This window comes from Meriones unguiculatus, chromosome 3 (assembly GCF_030254825.1).
Source record: "Meriones unguiculatus strain TT.TT164.6M chromosome 3, Bangor_MerUng_6.1, whole genome shotgun sequence".
Lineage (NCBI taxonomy): Eukaryota > Metazoa > Chordata > Mammalia > Rodentia > Muridae > Meriones > Meriones unguiculatus.
The window spans coordinates 52027388-52044602 of record NC_083351.1 but is presented as its reverse complement, the minus strand read 5'-3'; the positions used below and the strand labels follow the sequence as shown (position 1 = coordinate 52044602).

The window sequence follows — 17215 nt, the reverse complement described above, 5'->3', positions numbered from 1 at the left end:
AACACATAACCCCATGCCTCAGTCTCTTGGGTGGTGGAAAGACAGGCATGTGCTACCACACCAGGACTAGCATGAGTCTTGGGGTATGTGGAAGGAGTGAAATTCTTGATATTCTAAAGCTTGGATTATTGTGATGTTGGGACACAAAGTCAGGCACTAAGTAGCCATGGCTATACACAGAGATATTAGTTAATTGTGAGCCTTTGGAGAGGATTACAATATTCAGTGCCCCAGGGTGGCATCTTCTGCCTTGGCACAAGTTCTGAAAGATTCTGGCTCCTTAGGATTTACCCAGTCAACCCTGGCACCACGTGACAATCACACTGACAAATCTGTAGCACTTTAAAAATGGTCACAACTTAATAGTCCAATTTTACTGAATAGAAAACCAAATTATAAGAGATTAAAGTACCTGCTTCAGACCCCACAAAGCCATCATCATCATAGATGACATTGATAACCTGTCAGAAAATGGGTTTATGTGTCCCAAATCAAGTAGAAAGCCTGTTTATCTCAGATGCCAAACCAGAAATTCTCTTTAGATCAGCTTCTTAGTGTAGAAATTTTCCCCTGAAAGGGCAACTTTGCTGTAGCAAGAGCCAGAGGTGACGCTGTGTGCTTGGCAGGTGCACATGTGAGTCAGAGCAGTGCTAATGGCACTCCTGCTGCAGCTGGGAGAAATGGACCCAGGGCCCAGGAGAGCTTTGATCTTGAGGTTCAGCTCTTCCACCCATTCTGCATGTTTCTCCTCTAGCTGGAATGTAGCTCAGGGTAGCCTCAGTTCAATATGTAGCTGAGGATAACCTTGGATTTCATATTCTCCTGCCTCTACCTCCCAAGTGATGGTATTGCAGGTCTGTGTCAGCACTCCTGCCTGATTCATGCAGTGCTGGAGACTCGAACCTAGGGCTTCACACATGCCAGGCAAGCACCCTGCCCACAAGCTACTCACTTGCAGTCAGGACCTGTAAGATGTTGACTCTGTGAAGAGAAACGCTGAAGGGCAGATGTTGCTTTATAACCGAAATTATCATAGCTAGTCTCAGCTCTGCCTCCCCCATTCTCCCTTTGCTGCTGTTCATGGAATACAACAGGGAGCTGAGAATTCAAATTTTTCATCCTGACATTCAGGCTTATTTCAGAGGTCTTTCTGTTAAGATGCTGTTTTTGTAATAATCCTAGTTTCTGCTGCCATTCAGTGTGAGGAGATAAAGTACTCTAGCCACCTCCCCCTTCAGACATGACTACAAACTGTGTAAATAGGTATGACTTAATTGTTTAATTTTTACTTCTTTGACTATTTCATACCTATGTTTATTTCATGTTGCTTTGTACCTATAGTGTATTTCGACATTTCCATCCTATACTTCCTCTCATCTTCTTCCACTCATGCTGAACCCCTCCTCTACAAACACTCCTCCCACTTTGAGTTCCCTTTTAAAGTATAAAAGTCAGTGTGCAACAGGAGGGCTGAAGAAAAGCATGTCACAGACCCAGAGTCTAAAAGCTCCTGGGTACAGATTTCTTTTAGGACAATGGTTTTGCTTGTCTGTTTAAAGCAACAACTTCAAAATGTCCAATCCCCATCCGGAAAGGCAAAGAGGATGGACATCAGAAGAAGAAGAAAACAGGAAACAACCTAGGAACCTACCACAGAGGGCCTCTGAAAGCCTCTGCCCTACAGACTATCAATGCAGATGCTAAGCCTGATGGGCAACTGTTGGGCAGAGTGAAGGGAATTTTATGTAAGAACCGGGAAATAATAAGAGCTGGAGAGGACAGGGTCTCCACAAGGAGAACAACAGAACCAGAAAATTTGAACACAGGGAACTTCCCAGAGACTCATACTCCAACCAAGGACTATTCATAGAGATAACCTAGAACCCCTGCACAGATGTAGCCCAGGGCAGTTCAGAGTCCAATTGGGTTACATAGTAATGTGAAGAGGGACTGCCTCTGACATAATCTGATTGGCCTGCTCTTTGATCACCTCCCCCTGGAGGGGAGCAGCCTTACCAGGCCATAGTAGAGGACAATGCAGCCACTTTTGATGTGAACTGATAGACTAAGATCAGAAAGGAGAGGAGAACCTCCCCTATCAGTGGACTTGGGGAGTGGCATGCATACAGAGGGAGGAGAAAGGGTGGGATTGGGAGGGGAGGAGGGAGGGGCTTATGGGGGGATGCAGAACGAATAAAGTGTAATTGATGAAAAAAAAAAGAAAAAAGAAAAAAAAATAAAACAACAACTTCTGTAAGTGAAGCTGCTACCTTGTCCGACTTGAGCTTAAATGTGTGTTTGTATATTTGTAAAAATATGTGGACAAAACTATGTCTTTTCTTCTCCTGGAATTTTCTTTGAGACTGTAAAAGGCATATGTTTGTTGCCATTATTTGCTTTCACAAAGAACAAACATTTTTTTTGTAAAAAATTGTTTGATGTGACACAAATGCCCCAGGTTGTCATTGCTTTGTGACCTTGGGAGGGTCAGTTTCTTTCTGGGTCTTTCATTTCTTCCTTTATAAGGGGAAGAAAGTTGGGCAAGGAGAATGTTAAGGCTTTCCATTTAGAAATATAGAATGAGTCTCTGGGAACTGACACAACTCAAATAATTGGGAGAAAGATGTCATTTTAATTTTGGTTTTTGAGACAGGGTCTCTCTGTGTAGTCCTGGAGCTCGCTGTATGGATCAGCCTGACCTCATGTTTAAGAGAGGTCCACCTGCCTCGGCTTCCTGCGAGCTCGGATAGAGGTCAGCTTTCTTTGAGAGACCAAAGAATATCAGATTGTAGAGCATGCCTTATGATGATGAGTGAGAATTACAGTGGAGATTAATGCTTCTCATTATTTAACCTTCGCTGTGCAACCAAAATCGACCAGGCTTAGACTTCATCTTATTTCACATGACACAGATCCTTGTTCATTTGAATTTCATGACTTCCTGGGCTTCTTTCAGGACCCAGCCCAAAGTGTTTCTTCTCTCTTCTCCATCAGCACTTGTGACTTCCATCGTGCAGGTGGAACACCCACCATCAAGATCAAGGTGCGGGCATGAGGAACAGCCACTTCCTCTGACCTTGCCAGGTGGGAGGACACAGGCGTGCGGTGCGCATGCCCCCTTGTCCTTAGGCAGGCTGCCTGTGCTTTTGGAGTCACAGGAGTCTTATGTTCTCTACTTCCTGCCCTTTGACAGGAGGGCATGAAGGGAGGTTTCCAGACCATTTGGAATGGTTGGCTTGAATGGCATAATGCCGAAACTGTGAGCACTCAGAGGTTGGGAGAGCACTGAATTCAGAGCAGTTTGCCCAGCCAGGGACTTTGTAGCTGAGGGCTTGGGACCACAACAGTACTGTCCGTTACATACTTTAAAGAAGTGAGTCTCATCCTGTTACTTCCCTACTATTGTTTTAATTCAGGTGAGGATGAGTTTGTTACTGTACAAAAAAATAATGCTCTAGTCGTGGAATTTTTCCTTAAAAAGAGAGTATTTCTCTGAAGTGTTGTGTGTTAAGTCTACTAGTTTCTTTAGCCTCCACATTTAAAATGTTTATGTATGTGAGTTTGCAGGTGTCAGGATCACACATGCTGCAGTGTTCTTTCTGTATCTCCCTTCTTGGATACTGTAAAATCAGGGAGGAAAATGTTAATGTTTTCATGGCTGCCATTGAGCCGTAGGTAACTCAGAATCCTTGACTTGATGGATAAAAATTATTGCTGTTTGGTTCAACTTCTTCTCTGTCCCAATGAACTGCTCACAGCTACACAGCTTGGCCCAGTCTATGAGTCTTTCTCACCTGTGGTCATTACCTTCCCTTCTGTATACCCTATCCAGCCTTCAGGATGCCCAAAAATCATCTGTTGGGTGCACCAAGGCTGGGCTAGTCTCCATTCCTTTGGCACTATGTATAAATCTGTACTCTAGCAATTAGATGGAGATACCAATTTGTCATTTAATATTTATATGGTAATGGTGTGTTAAAAGGCTAGCTCCATCTGGCTCTGTCAAGTTCCTGAGGGCAGAGGATTGACTGAGCTTACATTATCTGAGAGCCACTGCTCTGCACAGTGTGTGGAATATACTAGATCCATACTAAATTCCTGGTTAGTGAAACAGCTTTCACTGTAGATGCCCAGAGAAGATTTTTCATAATGGCACTCAGTACTTTGGCTGGTCCGTGTGGCTCCTCAGAAGGCGGCGAAGGCTGAAAGTGTGGCTGTCTTACTGGGTTCCCTCAGGGCTGTGTCCTACGCTGTCTGTCTGCCCTGCACACTCTGTACTGAGTGACAGAGCAGGGCTCCTTCCAAGACATCACTGAGGCTCTGGGCACCATCTAAACTTACCACGTGCCATCCACAGAGTAAGCGAAGTTTCTGGCTTATACTGACAATATGTGTATTTAACTTGCTCAGACTTATTTGCCCAAGGGGAAAAAATTAAATTTAATCTTGGGATTGCCTTTCAACTGTGTCTTAAGAATTTTTCTATATTTGCATTTAATTTCTATCCCTTCTGCATGAGCTCCCACACTAATGCTGACATCTCATCCTGTTCCAAATAGATAGCCAAAAGGGAATCTGTTGTATTTAAAACCTGACATATAACATATAAAGTATGTTATAACATATAAAGTATGTTATAACATGGATTGAGGTGTTCTTTTATAGAAATGTACTTGGTGCAAATTTAAATTATGCAAAATGAAATGATAACACTGAAAAACACTGAAAATTTTTTAATAAAGCCTTATCTGAAAAATTGGAGTGGACGTTGGCTAAAATTACATCATTTCAAAGCTGTAGAAGACTATAGACCCTCTAAGCTGCAGCCACGTGGCACGTGCCTTACCAGCAAAGGCAGCATCTGGGCTCTACATTGCTTTCTCCAGACCGGAACTCAGACTTGTAGTTCGAGGACCCGCCTTCTTCGCATCTGCTTTTGCCAGAGCTGAGCATGACTGTGCAGCCTGTCATAGTACTTACACTAACACCAGATTAGCCCAGGGAAGTAAATAGATTTGGAATAGAAAACTTACATGTGCTCAGGCAAAACACAGGCATAAAGGTGACTCCATGCTTGTGATGGGCAACTAGTCCAAGAATGCCATAAGCTCCTGGAGACGATGTGCGAACATGAATGAGACATATGAAGAAAAATTCCTGGTGGGCTACAGGTTATGTCTTCCAAGAATATCTATTCTGTGGGGACGATAGAAAGACAGTTTTGAATTTTCTATATATTGTTACCCAATATTCCAGATAATGTATTTTTACATAAAATGCCATCCTTTGCTTTTGGGATTGTTTTAAATTAAAATTATTATATACCAGCTTCACAATCTTACTTTAAAACATCTTAGAACCAAAGTAATAGGCAATTGTCTTTAGCATCAAAATATGAATTACTTTATTAACAGTTCTCCACAACAGCTTATAACTGACTTCAGTCCGTCCTGTGCAGACATTTTGTTTGTTTGAGGGATGTTCTGTTTTGTTTTAAGACACAGTCTTCATCTGTTGCCCAGACTGACTTGAAATGACTGTTCTGCCTCAGCCAACTGAGTAGCTGGAGCTGTGGGCGTGTATATGCTACACACGGCTTCTCCATAGTATTTTTAAAGGCTTCAGGCTTCCACACTGTGTATCCAGGGTTATAAGAATATTAAGACAAATGTTTGTTTTCTCCAGAGTAAACATTAGAGTTGGCACAAAATTAGAGATGATTTTACTAAGGGGAAGACAGGTAATTAGAGAAGGTATCTAAGCCTGGCCCAGGATTGTGCCTGCATTTTAAAGAACTGTGTTTTAATTTAATTGCATAGTTCTAATTGTATTTAGTAACAATTTCCTTTCCCTTTCCTTACTGCTTTATATATGAAAATATTCCTGCTGTGATAATAAATTGAAGTTCAGATACAGGAACCCAAAGTGATAGGGGGAAATTTCTGGAAGATAAGAAGCCAGTAATAAGCATACATTAAACAGTACATTGTACAAATCCTATCAGCATCTTACCGTTCACAACTCTTTCTTTTCAAGATAACGCATACGGCAAAACATTACGGCAACACCATGGCTGGGTAGTTCGAGGGGTTTTTGCGGTAAGTCATTTCTGTCCCCTGAAGTTTGCATCATCGGCAAGGTGGTGTGTTTGTTAACATCAGTGGTTCTCACTCTGCGAGTTGGGGGGCAGGGGGGTCAAACAGCCTTTTCAAAGAGGCTGCATATCAGATATTCTGCCTATGGGATATTTACATTGTGATTCATAACAGCAGCAAAATTAGTTATGAAGTAGCAACTAAAATAATTTTATGTTGGGGGTCACCATAAGATGAGGAACCATTTTCAAGAATTGTCGTATTAGAAAGGTTGAGAACCACTGGTTTACATTGTATTTTTACTTGCTTTATTTTTGGAGACATGACCAAACAATGCCAGCCTATTTATGTTTATAGGCCTTTGAAATGTAAAACTGTCAGCAATAGAAAACATCTATGCCCACACAGCAGAGAATTATGAATGATAGCAATTCAGTGTCACTGGAGTTGTGCCTCTGATGTGGTTGTCTTCAGATAACAGAGAGAGCTGGGTAGGCTGTAATCTCAAATACCACCAAGAGAAGAGAAATCCTAGTGATGGATTCCAGCTGGCAGCTCCCTATGCTACCCATTAAGTCCATCCTGTTACGTTTCTGCTCTTAGTTCAGGTTTTTTTTGAAGGGGGTGGTTTTTGTTTGTTTGTTTTTAGTTGAATTTTATTTTCAAATATTAACTGTATGAGTCTGTAACACCAGGCAGGGCTAGTAATATCTTCTTAAACAGTTATTATCTCAGTGAAGATATTAAACATTTGTATGCATGTGTTCTCCTGTTAGCTGCTATTTCTTCCTTCCCAAAACTTTGCTTTACCTACTTGGCTTTTAAAAATGCCTTTTTATTAAATCTATTAATACGGATCTAGTTTATCTATTTCTTTAAATAATATAGTTCTATTTATACATGTTTATATTTCTATATCCACATGTTTATGGCATGTGTGTAATTAGTTTTGTGTAAATTCATTGTTTTTTACATTTAGCTTATAGCTTAATTCTGTAGTCTTTGTCCACACTTAATAGATTCTGTGGTGACTTTTGTTGTTTTGTGTGGTTCTAAGGATCAAGCACTCAGCCTCACATGCTAGACAAGCAGTACTGCCCCAGCCCCCACTATGACCACTTTAATACCATGAGAGTCAGAGAAAAATTTGTAGTGGCTGCATAATACATCCCATATTTTGCTTGATCCTCTGTGAGAAATTCAAGCCACCTGTGAGTTTGTTCTTAGCAGTGGCACAGCATCTGCTTACACACATTCTTTAATTCTTCCTTCCCTAAAATAGATTGCTGGAAGAATTGCCTATCAACACCAAGCATCGTATCAACAAATTACAGTTTGGAGTATTTATCATATTCTAGACATTGTTTTAAGTGTTTGAGAGTCATGAAGTTATTACTCTCCCAACACTGAGATGAATCCTATTTTTCCTGTTATAGACAGAGACCTGAGACAGTTCACACAAATCAGCATCTGCGTTTGTTGACGCCTTCCACATCCAGTGTTTGATGTTGGTGGTATTTGGGAAATAGAAGATTTCCAGCATTTTGCACAGCTCTGCTTATGTATGAGTCAAGTGTGTGGCTTCCCCGGCCTCCCAGCCTTGGTTACGTCCCAAGTCACCTGTACTTTGAAAGGCTTATTTCATTTTCTGGTGTGCCAACTAGCTGATCTCAGTGGCTCAGGGACAACATCTTTCCATCCTTAGAATTTGACTCTTTTGCCAGCCAAGCACTGAACTTTTATCCTCAAACACATGAAGTCTGAACAAATGGCAGCCAAGCTTCTGCCACCTGGCTGTTGATACCCAGCTGCCATTTGACCTTCCTGGCTTCCTCTTCAGCCAGTTGGAGAGTTGCACTTAGCGTTGGCCCCGCCTCTTGTTTCCTAGAGTGCTGCTGGCTGGGTAAAGAATTCTAGGCTAACAGTTGCTTCCCTAGGAATCTTGAAGGTACTGTTGTCTTCCAGGCCCCACTATCAGCACTAGAAAACCTAATGTAATTTCTACCCTACTCTATATCATCTGTACTTCCCTTCAGGATACTTTCATATTTCATGATAAACTTTTTTCTGTTTTTTTTTCCACTTGAATTGCAGATATCTTTCCCTTTCTCCCTTTCTCTCTCCCTCTCCCCTCCCCCTACCTTAGCTTTTTGAGACAGAGTTCTTCTGTGCTGGCCTTGAACTCAGAGAGACCTACCTCTACTCCCAAGTACTGGGATTAAAGACATGTCTCACTACACTGGGCTTGAATTGCAGGTCTTAAAGTCCTTCAGTTCTATGCTTCAGTTCTGTTGTGTTTTGGATAACTACTTTGTTTTCATTTCTCTTTCTGTCTTTCCTTCATATTTACACTGTCCTCTGAAATCTGTGTGTCAAGCTTTAGGTAAAACACTTATATGATCTTAATCTTTAAAATAAGAAAAAAAATGTTTTTTTTTTTCCCTTTACTTTCTATGGCTGAGAAAAGTGAGGTTCTATGAAGTTAAGCACTTTGCTTAAGTTCTTCAAATGAGTATGTGAAAATTCTGAGACTTAATGCGACAAGCCACTCTTATTTCACAATTGAGAAGGATGGATTCTCCAAGCCTTTCAAACATTGTAGATCGTCCACCGTGTCAGGAGAGTCAGCCTCATGGCATTCAGAAGAGAGACTTGGGCAAGCTAGTAATAGCCAGACTAGTCAGACTGCAACGCGGGGGAGGGGGGTGGTGGTGGAAGGCAGACAGGAAGTCTTCCACCAGGAAGAGATGCGGTGTGATTGAGAAGCACAGGGTAATTCCTAGGTTTCAGTCCTGGTCCCAGTATTCCCGAGACTTACAGTGTTCATACAAGAACAGAGATAGAAACTGTGCATGGTTCTTACAAAATATTGTTAACATATCAGTATAGAAGCAAGCAGCAAACATTATTTCTATATTAGTTACTTGTTGATATGACAGAATACCTGAGAACTACAATTTAAGGAAGGAAAAGTTTATGTAGGGTCACAGTTTGGGGATATGATCATGTCAGAGAAGCCATGACAGCAGAAGCTTGAGGAACTGATCACACTGCGTCCACAGTCAGAAAGCAGAGAGAGATGAATTCTGCTGTTCTTTCTCTTCCATTTAGACAGAGGCCATAGTCTATGGAATGGTGTCTCTCATGTTGAGAGTGGATCTCTCCCCAAACCTTGAAACTCACTCACAGATGTCCTCACAAGATTGTCCCTTTAGTGATTCTTGATCCCGTCAGGTTAACAATATTACCATTATAAGTCTACCCTTTTCACCACAGCCTATGCAAGATGCATTCAGTCCAACTTAAAAAGTCCTCATTTTGTTGTCTTTAACAATTCCAGAACTGTTTAAAAGTATAAGTTCAGAGTGTCTTCTAAGACTCAGGAAATATCTTTAACTTTGAGCCTCTGTAAAATAATCAAGTTACAGACTTTCAACATAAAAAGTAGGGCACAGAGTAAGCATTCCAGTTACAGAAGAGAGAAGTCTGGGCAGAACAAGGGAATATCAGACCAAAGTAGGGAAAACCCAAATTCTGCAGCTCCATGTGGAGCGTCTAGAGTTCACTATGGAATCATTGCACTCCAGAGTGATTGGACAGCCCTGCTGTTGTAGCTCAGCTGCCTGAGGAACTTCTCTTTGAATCACCTTTAATCCATGTCTCCAGCTTTCCTCAGTAGCTATCTAATGATCCTGGCATCTCTAACATCCTGAGTTCTCCGTTGCAACTCGGGCTTCGCATTTGCAGCTTTTTGCAGTGGTCTCTCAGGGCTTCCTTGTAAGTAATCCAATCTCACCTCAGATAACTTGGCTCAGAAGCCATCTGGAATTTCAGTCAAGCCTACCTGACTCCCTCACTCTTGCTTCTGTCATAGCTCTAAAGCCAGCAACACATGGACAGTGTTTCCAAGTTCTGCTGTCAGCAGCAAGATGTAGCCTTGCATGGGGCTCTGTGTGCCTTCCAGGCTGACCAGGGAAAACACTTCCTTAGGTGGTGGTTGTTTGCCAGAGAGCCTCTTTGGTGGTAGGCTCAACTCATGATCTTCTTTCATATGAATTTGTATCTATACAATATGGAGCTTTTGCTGGGTATGATTTTCCCTCAGGGCACCTTTCCTGTTGACTCATACTTCTTTTTAACGGTGTTAAAATCTGTAAAATTCTAGCTGCTTTCTCAGTACTAGCCTTATCTACAACTTCAAATTTCTTCTCCTTGACACATAACACCTTTCTATTCCCTTTTGTTTTCTGACTGTAGTACTAGATCAGAGCATGCCACAACCTAGATGCTACCCATCAGAGATTTCCTCTGCCAGGGAAATTAGCCATTGCCTTTGAGTTCAGCCTTACTCACTCAAAGTCTCAGTACAGGCAGAATGTAGCCAGATGATTTGTCAGAATAAAATGTGACTGGCCTCTAGTTCAGTTCCCAGTATAGTTCTTATTTTCCTCTGAAACTGCATTACCTGGACCTCCTCTGGCCACATTTTGTTGGCATTCTAATCTTCCAAACACCTGCTAGACCAATCCACTGAGCTCAGTTTACAACATCCTAAGGCTTTTGTAGTCTGAAATCCAAACTCTTCTGCAAACCAGTTTCAAAGAACCAAGAAACAGAAAGTCAGTTTCATCAAGTAACAACCCCACTCCTGGTACCAGTTTTCTGTATTCGTTACTTTTATCCTTGCTGCAGTAAAATATCGAACAGAAGAAATTTAAGAAATATGGCTTATTTGGACTTAGATTTTGAGGATACAGTCCATTATAACAGTTGGAGCTTGAGACAGCTGGTCACATTGCACCCACAGTGAGAAAGTAAGAGAGATGTTGCTCCTTGGCTTGCTTGCTTCTTTTTCATCAATTTAGGACTCTACCCATGTAATAATGCCACCAACAGGTATGGTAGGTCTTCCTACCATACAATCCAGAAAATCACAGACATGTCAAGAAGTTTGTCTTTTTAGGTCTATATCCTGTCAGGTAGTAATTATGACCATTACAAGTTCCCTTTCTTGTTAGAAAATATGCAAGGGGTTATATAGAATGTCATCCACGTTGAGAAATAATAGACGATATGAAGACAAATGAAATGTGCTTGCATGCGAGATACAAATAGTCCTGGAAGACTAGACAGACACATGCTGACAGACAGATGTGCTTGCTGACCGACTGTGAGGATTCAAGGAGAAATAGCCTGGATCATACTGGATGAAAAGAGAACTTTTCTCTACTGTCGTATTTCTTAGTCATCCCTGACTTGGTGGCATTGTTCATTATTAAAGTGGCCCAAGTAGACCCCTACCTTTTTAGTCTTGAAGTTTTTTGATTTGGTGCTTAGAACATAATATTAGGCAATCCATGAATTAGAAGGGCAGTCATATTTGTTTGTTTCCTCAGTGCACTCTCTCTCTGTCTCTCCTACTCACTTTTTCACACAGTCTCTCGCTGTGTGTGTGTGTGTGTGTGGTGTGTGCATCTATAAGAGTAAGTGTGCAAGAGACTTGTTGTGTCACAGATCCTCACACGTAATTCTTTTGCAGTTGGCACTGAGGGCAGCACCATCCTATGAAGATTTCGTGGCTGCGCTAACCATAAAAGAAGGCGACCACCAGAAAGAAGCTTTCAGTGCGGGGATGCAGAGAGACCTCAGCCTTTACCTCCCTGCTATGGAAAAGCAGCTGGCCATACTGGACACTTTATATGAGATCCACGGGCTGGAATCCGATGAGGTGGTGTGACAGCTACAGGACAGCACCTCCTAACTTCAGGGAATAAAATTTGCTAAAGTGTTTTGTTGCCCTAGTTAATTCCCAGCAACAGCTGTGACACTCTCCAACTCCTTTCCTTGGGGAGACGGACATGAGGGAGAGAAACAGTGCTTTTATAGAGTTGTTTTAATGCATATGTGTTCCACGTGTTCAAAATCAAGGTGCTAAACATTTCAGCAGGCCTACTGGAAACCAAATCATAGCTGTCACAGACTTGAATAGCAAGTAGTAAGAGCAAAATTGACAAATGAATTTGTTGGGACACATTTTGTATTGTTTTGTTTCAGTTACTAGTTTTAATGTGCCACCCAAGCAGTATGCAAGACTGTAATACAAAGCCAGTGTTTATGTAGCTTAGAGGTTGACTGAGCATCGGCATTTTGGTAAGCCCCTTTGTTGACAGCCTTGCCCTTTTAAGAGTTTGTTATTCCTGGGCTTTCTGAGTGGATCCCTTCTCTGTGGCTCCACTGACAAGAAGGGCTGTGTGGCGAGGACTTCTGGGCAGTTGTGGGAAAACATGGACAAGAACTGCCATGCCTATTGTCAAGTGGGACAGTGCTCAAGTAGATGACCTCACCCCAAGCTTGAGAACAGAACAGAACAGAAATGTGGGGTAAGTCATTTGGGTGACACATGCCACTGTTTGCTAATACATTTCCTGTGTGTTATCTGAATTGGACATCATAACAAAACAGTGACGTTAAAGAGGATATTTATCCGACTTCAGAAGTAAGTTTAGAATAGGAAGGACTGCTCAAATTCTTGGAGTATCTTGCTTCTCATGATTTTATTTTTTAATTAATTAATTAATTTTTTGCCTAGCTTCATGAACGCTCTTCAGCAAAAAGAGCCCAGTAGCTTCCAAATGCAATCTAGGTCACTCCTAAAGTTACATGATGTGCTGTTTCAAAGAACAGTCCTAGAACTTACCTGAAGAACTCAGCTCTGGAGGTGAAACAGGAATGTGCCTGTTGATAACCTTCCCAGGTGGCACTCAAGTACACAAGGTTGAAAAGCCACCCAATTGAATTTTAGTTTACAAAATTCCCAGCCTCTGCAAAAACCAAAAGAAACACCCCCTCCCTGGAGGAAGGGGCCGTCATTCAAGTAAAATAATTAAATGGCGAGGGACTAGGCCAGCAGCTTGTTTAACATTGCTTGTGGCATTCTTCTATAAAGAGTGACAAGGTGTCCTTGTCTCTCAGTAATGGACCAAGCTGCCTGTGTGTTTATAGGGAAGAAGCCATGCGTGGCTTCCCCTGTAGAGGCTACTTCCTCCTTCCAACAAGATGGCTCCTCCCAGCATGAGCAGTCCCCCGAGGAAAGTGAGCACTTTGCCAGGTACAGGTGAGGGAGCGGCTGTGCACATAGCTTTCGCGCTGCACGACTAGGGCTCTGCAGAGAATCCTGTGCAGGGAAAGGTACCGAGTCTGTCCTCTGTCTGCCTTTAATTAAGTGGGCACTTGCATTAGTGAGGCAGTTGAGCTGGCCTCAGTGATGCGTGTAGTCCCAGCTACTCAGAAGTAGGAGGCCAAAGTATTACTTGAGCCCAGGACCTGGAGGGTAACCTGGGCAACATAGCAAGACCTTGCCTCTTAAAAATACTTTTAAAATTATTTTAAGTGAAGCAAGCCTTTTGCCTACATGAGAAGTTACAGAGATTAAATTTAGGACGGGGTTGATGGCCCTGTAAAGGGGCTGTAATGCTGACCGACAGTATGCTACTTTGCTCTTGCAAGGAACTCATATGATTCCACTTCCCTGGCTAACGGAAAGGGAGAATGGGGCATAATTTAAACCTCATGCCCTTGACATAACCTCTTAAGGCAGAAAAAGAAAAGTAGCCAATCTGCTTGTCTCGGAGGGCAAGTGCGTTGAGCCATGTGCCATCAGTGGGCTGTGCCCCCAGGAAATTGATGTGAGTCGTGGCTGTGCTGAGCAGCTGCAAGTGCCTCTGTGGTCTCTAAAGCCCAGGGGTGGGTCTGCACTAAGGCCCTGTGTGCACACGAAAAGAAAGCTGCCTTGGAGGGCAGTCTGAGTTTGTAGGTTCATTTCACCTGGACTAGTAGTTGTTGATTTCTCATTTTAGTTAAAGCCATAATTTTTTCTGATTTTTAGTTACTTTCTAAGAAAGGGGTAATGAGGAAAACATCCTGAAAGTGTTCCTGGAACCCTTCCAAGAGCCCTGGCATCCCTAAGCCACCCTCACCCTAACAAAGGAAGAACTGGTGTTTTTGTTGACAGACTGCTCACCATGTCTTCATTGCTAACAACAGATTTTGGATTATTTTCCTTGCATAAACTTGAGAAGCTGGAGACTAGGGAAATGTGTCTTCCAAGACGCCAGCAGAATTGAATAAGTAGTGTTGGCTGACCCTATTCAGACCACTGTTCCACCATCATCCCAGTCTGCTTCTCACCTCCACGCCATGACGCTCTGCTCCACATGGGTTGGCATCTGTGTGTGCGCTGACCTGAACAAAGGCTTTTCAACTGTGAAAAGCCATTTGTCATCTGAAAACAGAGCTGACTGCAACTGAAAGAGGCTGAAAGAGGCTGACTTGGAGGAATGCCTTTGAGGGTGGAAACCAACCTGTAACTGAGGCGGAGGTGACACAGCTCTTAGCAGCTCTTGACACGTCCCAGGAGGGGCTCTTAATAACAATGCAGTGGCTTGTTACTATGTCCCAGTCATTCTGAGCACGGAAGCATCCCGCAGTGTCGCATCCCATCGTGGGGAGCATCACTGCACCCCCTCTTTCAGCCTTACAGCTTTTCTCTGCTATTGAACATTGCTAGCAGTGAGCCCCACCCCACATCAGCTTGCCACAATGATTCCCTCTCTCAGCTCTTGTTTCCCCTTCTTCAGCAGCAGCCCACCTGGGACAGGATCTGTTCTACCCCTGGGCACACTGCCAGAGCTTCAGGCAGAAGCCATGTGCACAAGCTGTAAGGTAGGGAAGGCCACAGTCGGAGAGCTGAGCGACAGGGCAAGCACAGACCGGTGGCTTTGAGGACTCCCTGCACAGTGAGCACATTCAGCTTCCTGTCTGCAGAGTAGCCTTTCTAGGTAAGAGAAGTGTATCGATAAATACAGTGCTCTTGGTTAAATTTGAAGTGAAGCGAGCTGATGAATTTTTTTCTGAAGAAAACTAGTCTAACTGTAAAGGCCATAGCTATAGAAAGATTTTGGACAAAGCAACAGCTAAGTCAGAGGATTGTGAACAATACAAGGTATAAAGCATTTTGGAAACTTTCTGGAGAAACAGTTTTTATGTATTTCCTATAAAACCACTGTGTCCTACAGGCACAAGGCTATGCCATGTTGTATTCCTGAATCATCAGTTCAAACCACTGCTTCTGATTTAGTATCAGGTTTACAACAGTTCAAATCCCCACCCTCATGATTCATGTCGCTACCGGTCATTTTTAAATTTGAAGGTTTCTAGACGTAGACTTTCTAAGTAACTGCAGTCTGTGTTGAGCCATCACTCCATTTGACGATCTAATGCATTTGGCCATAGAAAGCCATGCCTGTACAGCCTTGTGGCAGTGTGCAGTCTATATGCTTGTGGGCAGCAGACCCTATCCCCGTGGCATGCACACAAAGCGCCATATTGACAAGCGTGTTCTACTTCCATGTGACCTTCTGTAGCCTGCAGTCGCTTACTCAGGGGTTCCACAGTAATGACATAAAGATCCACCAGCTGTCTAACGGGCTTTGAAGACTTTATCCGTGACAGTGTCATAGATGTATAACATGAGTTGGGGGTCCTTCATTGCACACTGGCCCTCCCCTGTGGATGCTCCCAGTCCAACCCTGTCTAGACTATCCTGCAGATCATTTGTGTGATTTTTTTTTTTTTTTGCTACACAGCTGCATTCAGGGATTTTAGGGCATGATTAACCAGTCACGGGTGAGGCATCTGGTGCAGGTAATGCCTGCATTGATCTCTCTTCCCCATTGTCTATATATAGCCTTTACTGAAAAGGAAAAAAAAAGAATGCCACTACTTTGCAATGCAAAGTTTTCAGAATTCTTGTAAATTGTGAATCCTTGTGTCACTTCTTCATGGTGAAAAGTGTTACCAGCCAAGCTGTATGGGGACATGTGCTTGTTTTAAATGTCTCATATATTTAAAGTGTGGTCAGTATCCTTCCTTTAAACATACCCCTGGGCAGAGTGGACCCCTCATTCCGTAGTGGGTTGTTCCATATCCCTAAGATGGATAGCCTCATTGCACAGGTGATCTCATCCACAGAGAACCCCGTGTGTGTCCATTCATGGGGTAGGTGGAGGCAATGGGGAAAGCTGTAATCTAGACAGCTGATGAGCCAGCTTTGTGGCATGAGTAATGTGTGGTTCCCGTGTGTCATAAGAATTTCACTAGAATGTCATTAAACAGCCCAACTACCTCATGTGAAATTGGCTGTGGACAATCTGTATTTGATGAGAAATGTGTTCAGAGAAATGTATTCTGGTTAATAAGTTGAACAGTACAGTGTCTCTATGAAGAAGAAACATGTTATACCAGATGCCAAAGGCTAGACTATACATAGACTTTTCTTGGATTCCTTTCTATGTTAATGTTTAATTCCCATTCTGTATCCTCATGAACATTTGTAGTTTTGTAGAGCCATAGGCTTTGAGTATCTGTCACAGAATCCTACATCACCTCTTGTCCCTCGGTATTTTGAGTGTACGTCATAATGCTGGTAGGAAGCAGTTAAACTACGAAAGCGTCAAACAGCTTGTGGCTTCTTAATTTAATGGACCTTTACTTAGAAATGTACTGGAGCCTCTTAGGACCAATTGTTGAGTGAAAATCTTGTGTGCAAATGTGTCTGCTTCTCTGTCCAAGTTGTTATTCTGTATTTCATGGGAAATGGGGCAGGAGAAAGGGGTTTAGTTCCTTTGGAGAATGTTTGAAAACATCTGTCAGATTTTTATATTCATTAGTTAAAATAAACATATTTTTAGAGTATTTATTAAGTGTTTTTCAAAGGTTTTTGTATGGGTTTTGCTTAATTTTATCTGCCAATAATATGCATTGTTTATGGAACACCCATGCCATGTCAGTCATCATTGTAAGTCCTTGATGAGTATTGACACATTTCCTCCTGCTAACTGTAAGGCAGGTGCTCTAGTTACCCTTGGGTTCCAGCCAGGAGAACAGAGGCACAGACTGGCAAGGCTTTTGCCTAATTCCCACAGCTGATGAGGACAAGAGACAGGCCTCGAACCACTTCTCCCAGCTCCTGGATCTTCACAAAGCTCTCAGGGACCTCCAGCATCAGCCAGTGCAGGAACATCTGTGTTGGGCTGGGCATTCTAGAAACCCAGCTCTTCAGA

General features: G+C 42.6%; 1 protein-coding gene across 4 annotated transcripts in view; it reads left to right on the top strand.

The window, feature by feature from the left end:
* Plekha8 (pleckstrin homology domain containing A8) overlaps window positions 1-16847 on the top strand; it is a 58075-nt gene extending 41228 nt beyond the window's left edge. For 2 of the 4 annotated variants that reach the window (XM_060379975.1, XM_060379974.1), the window contains 3 exons: window positions 2995-3084; window positions 6037-6098; window positions 11635-16847. In XM_060379975.1, the coding sequence (XP_060235958.1) occupies window positions 2995-3084; window positions 6037-6098; window positions 11635-11832 (350 nt within the window). In that variant the 3' untranslated portion in view covers window positions 11833-16847. The remainder of the gene's footprint in view (window positions 1-2994; window positions 3085-6036; window positions 6099-11634) is intronic. The other 2 variants (XM_021647977.2, XM_060379976.1) reach the window with 2 other exon arrangements.
* Window positions 16848-17215: the final 368 nt, after the last annotated feature.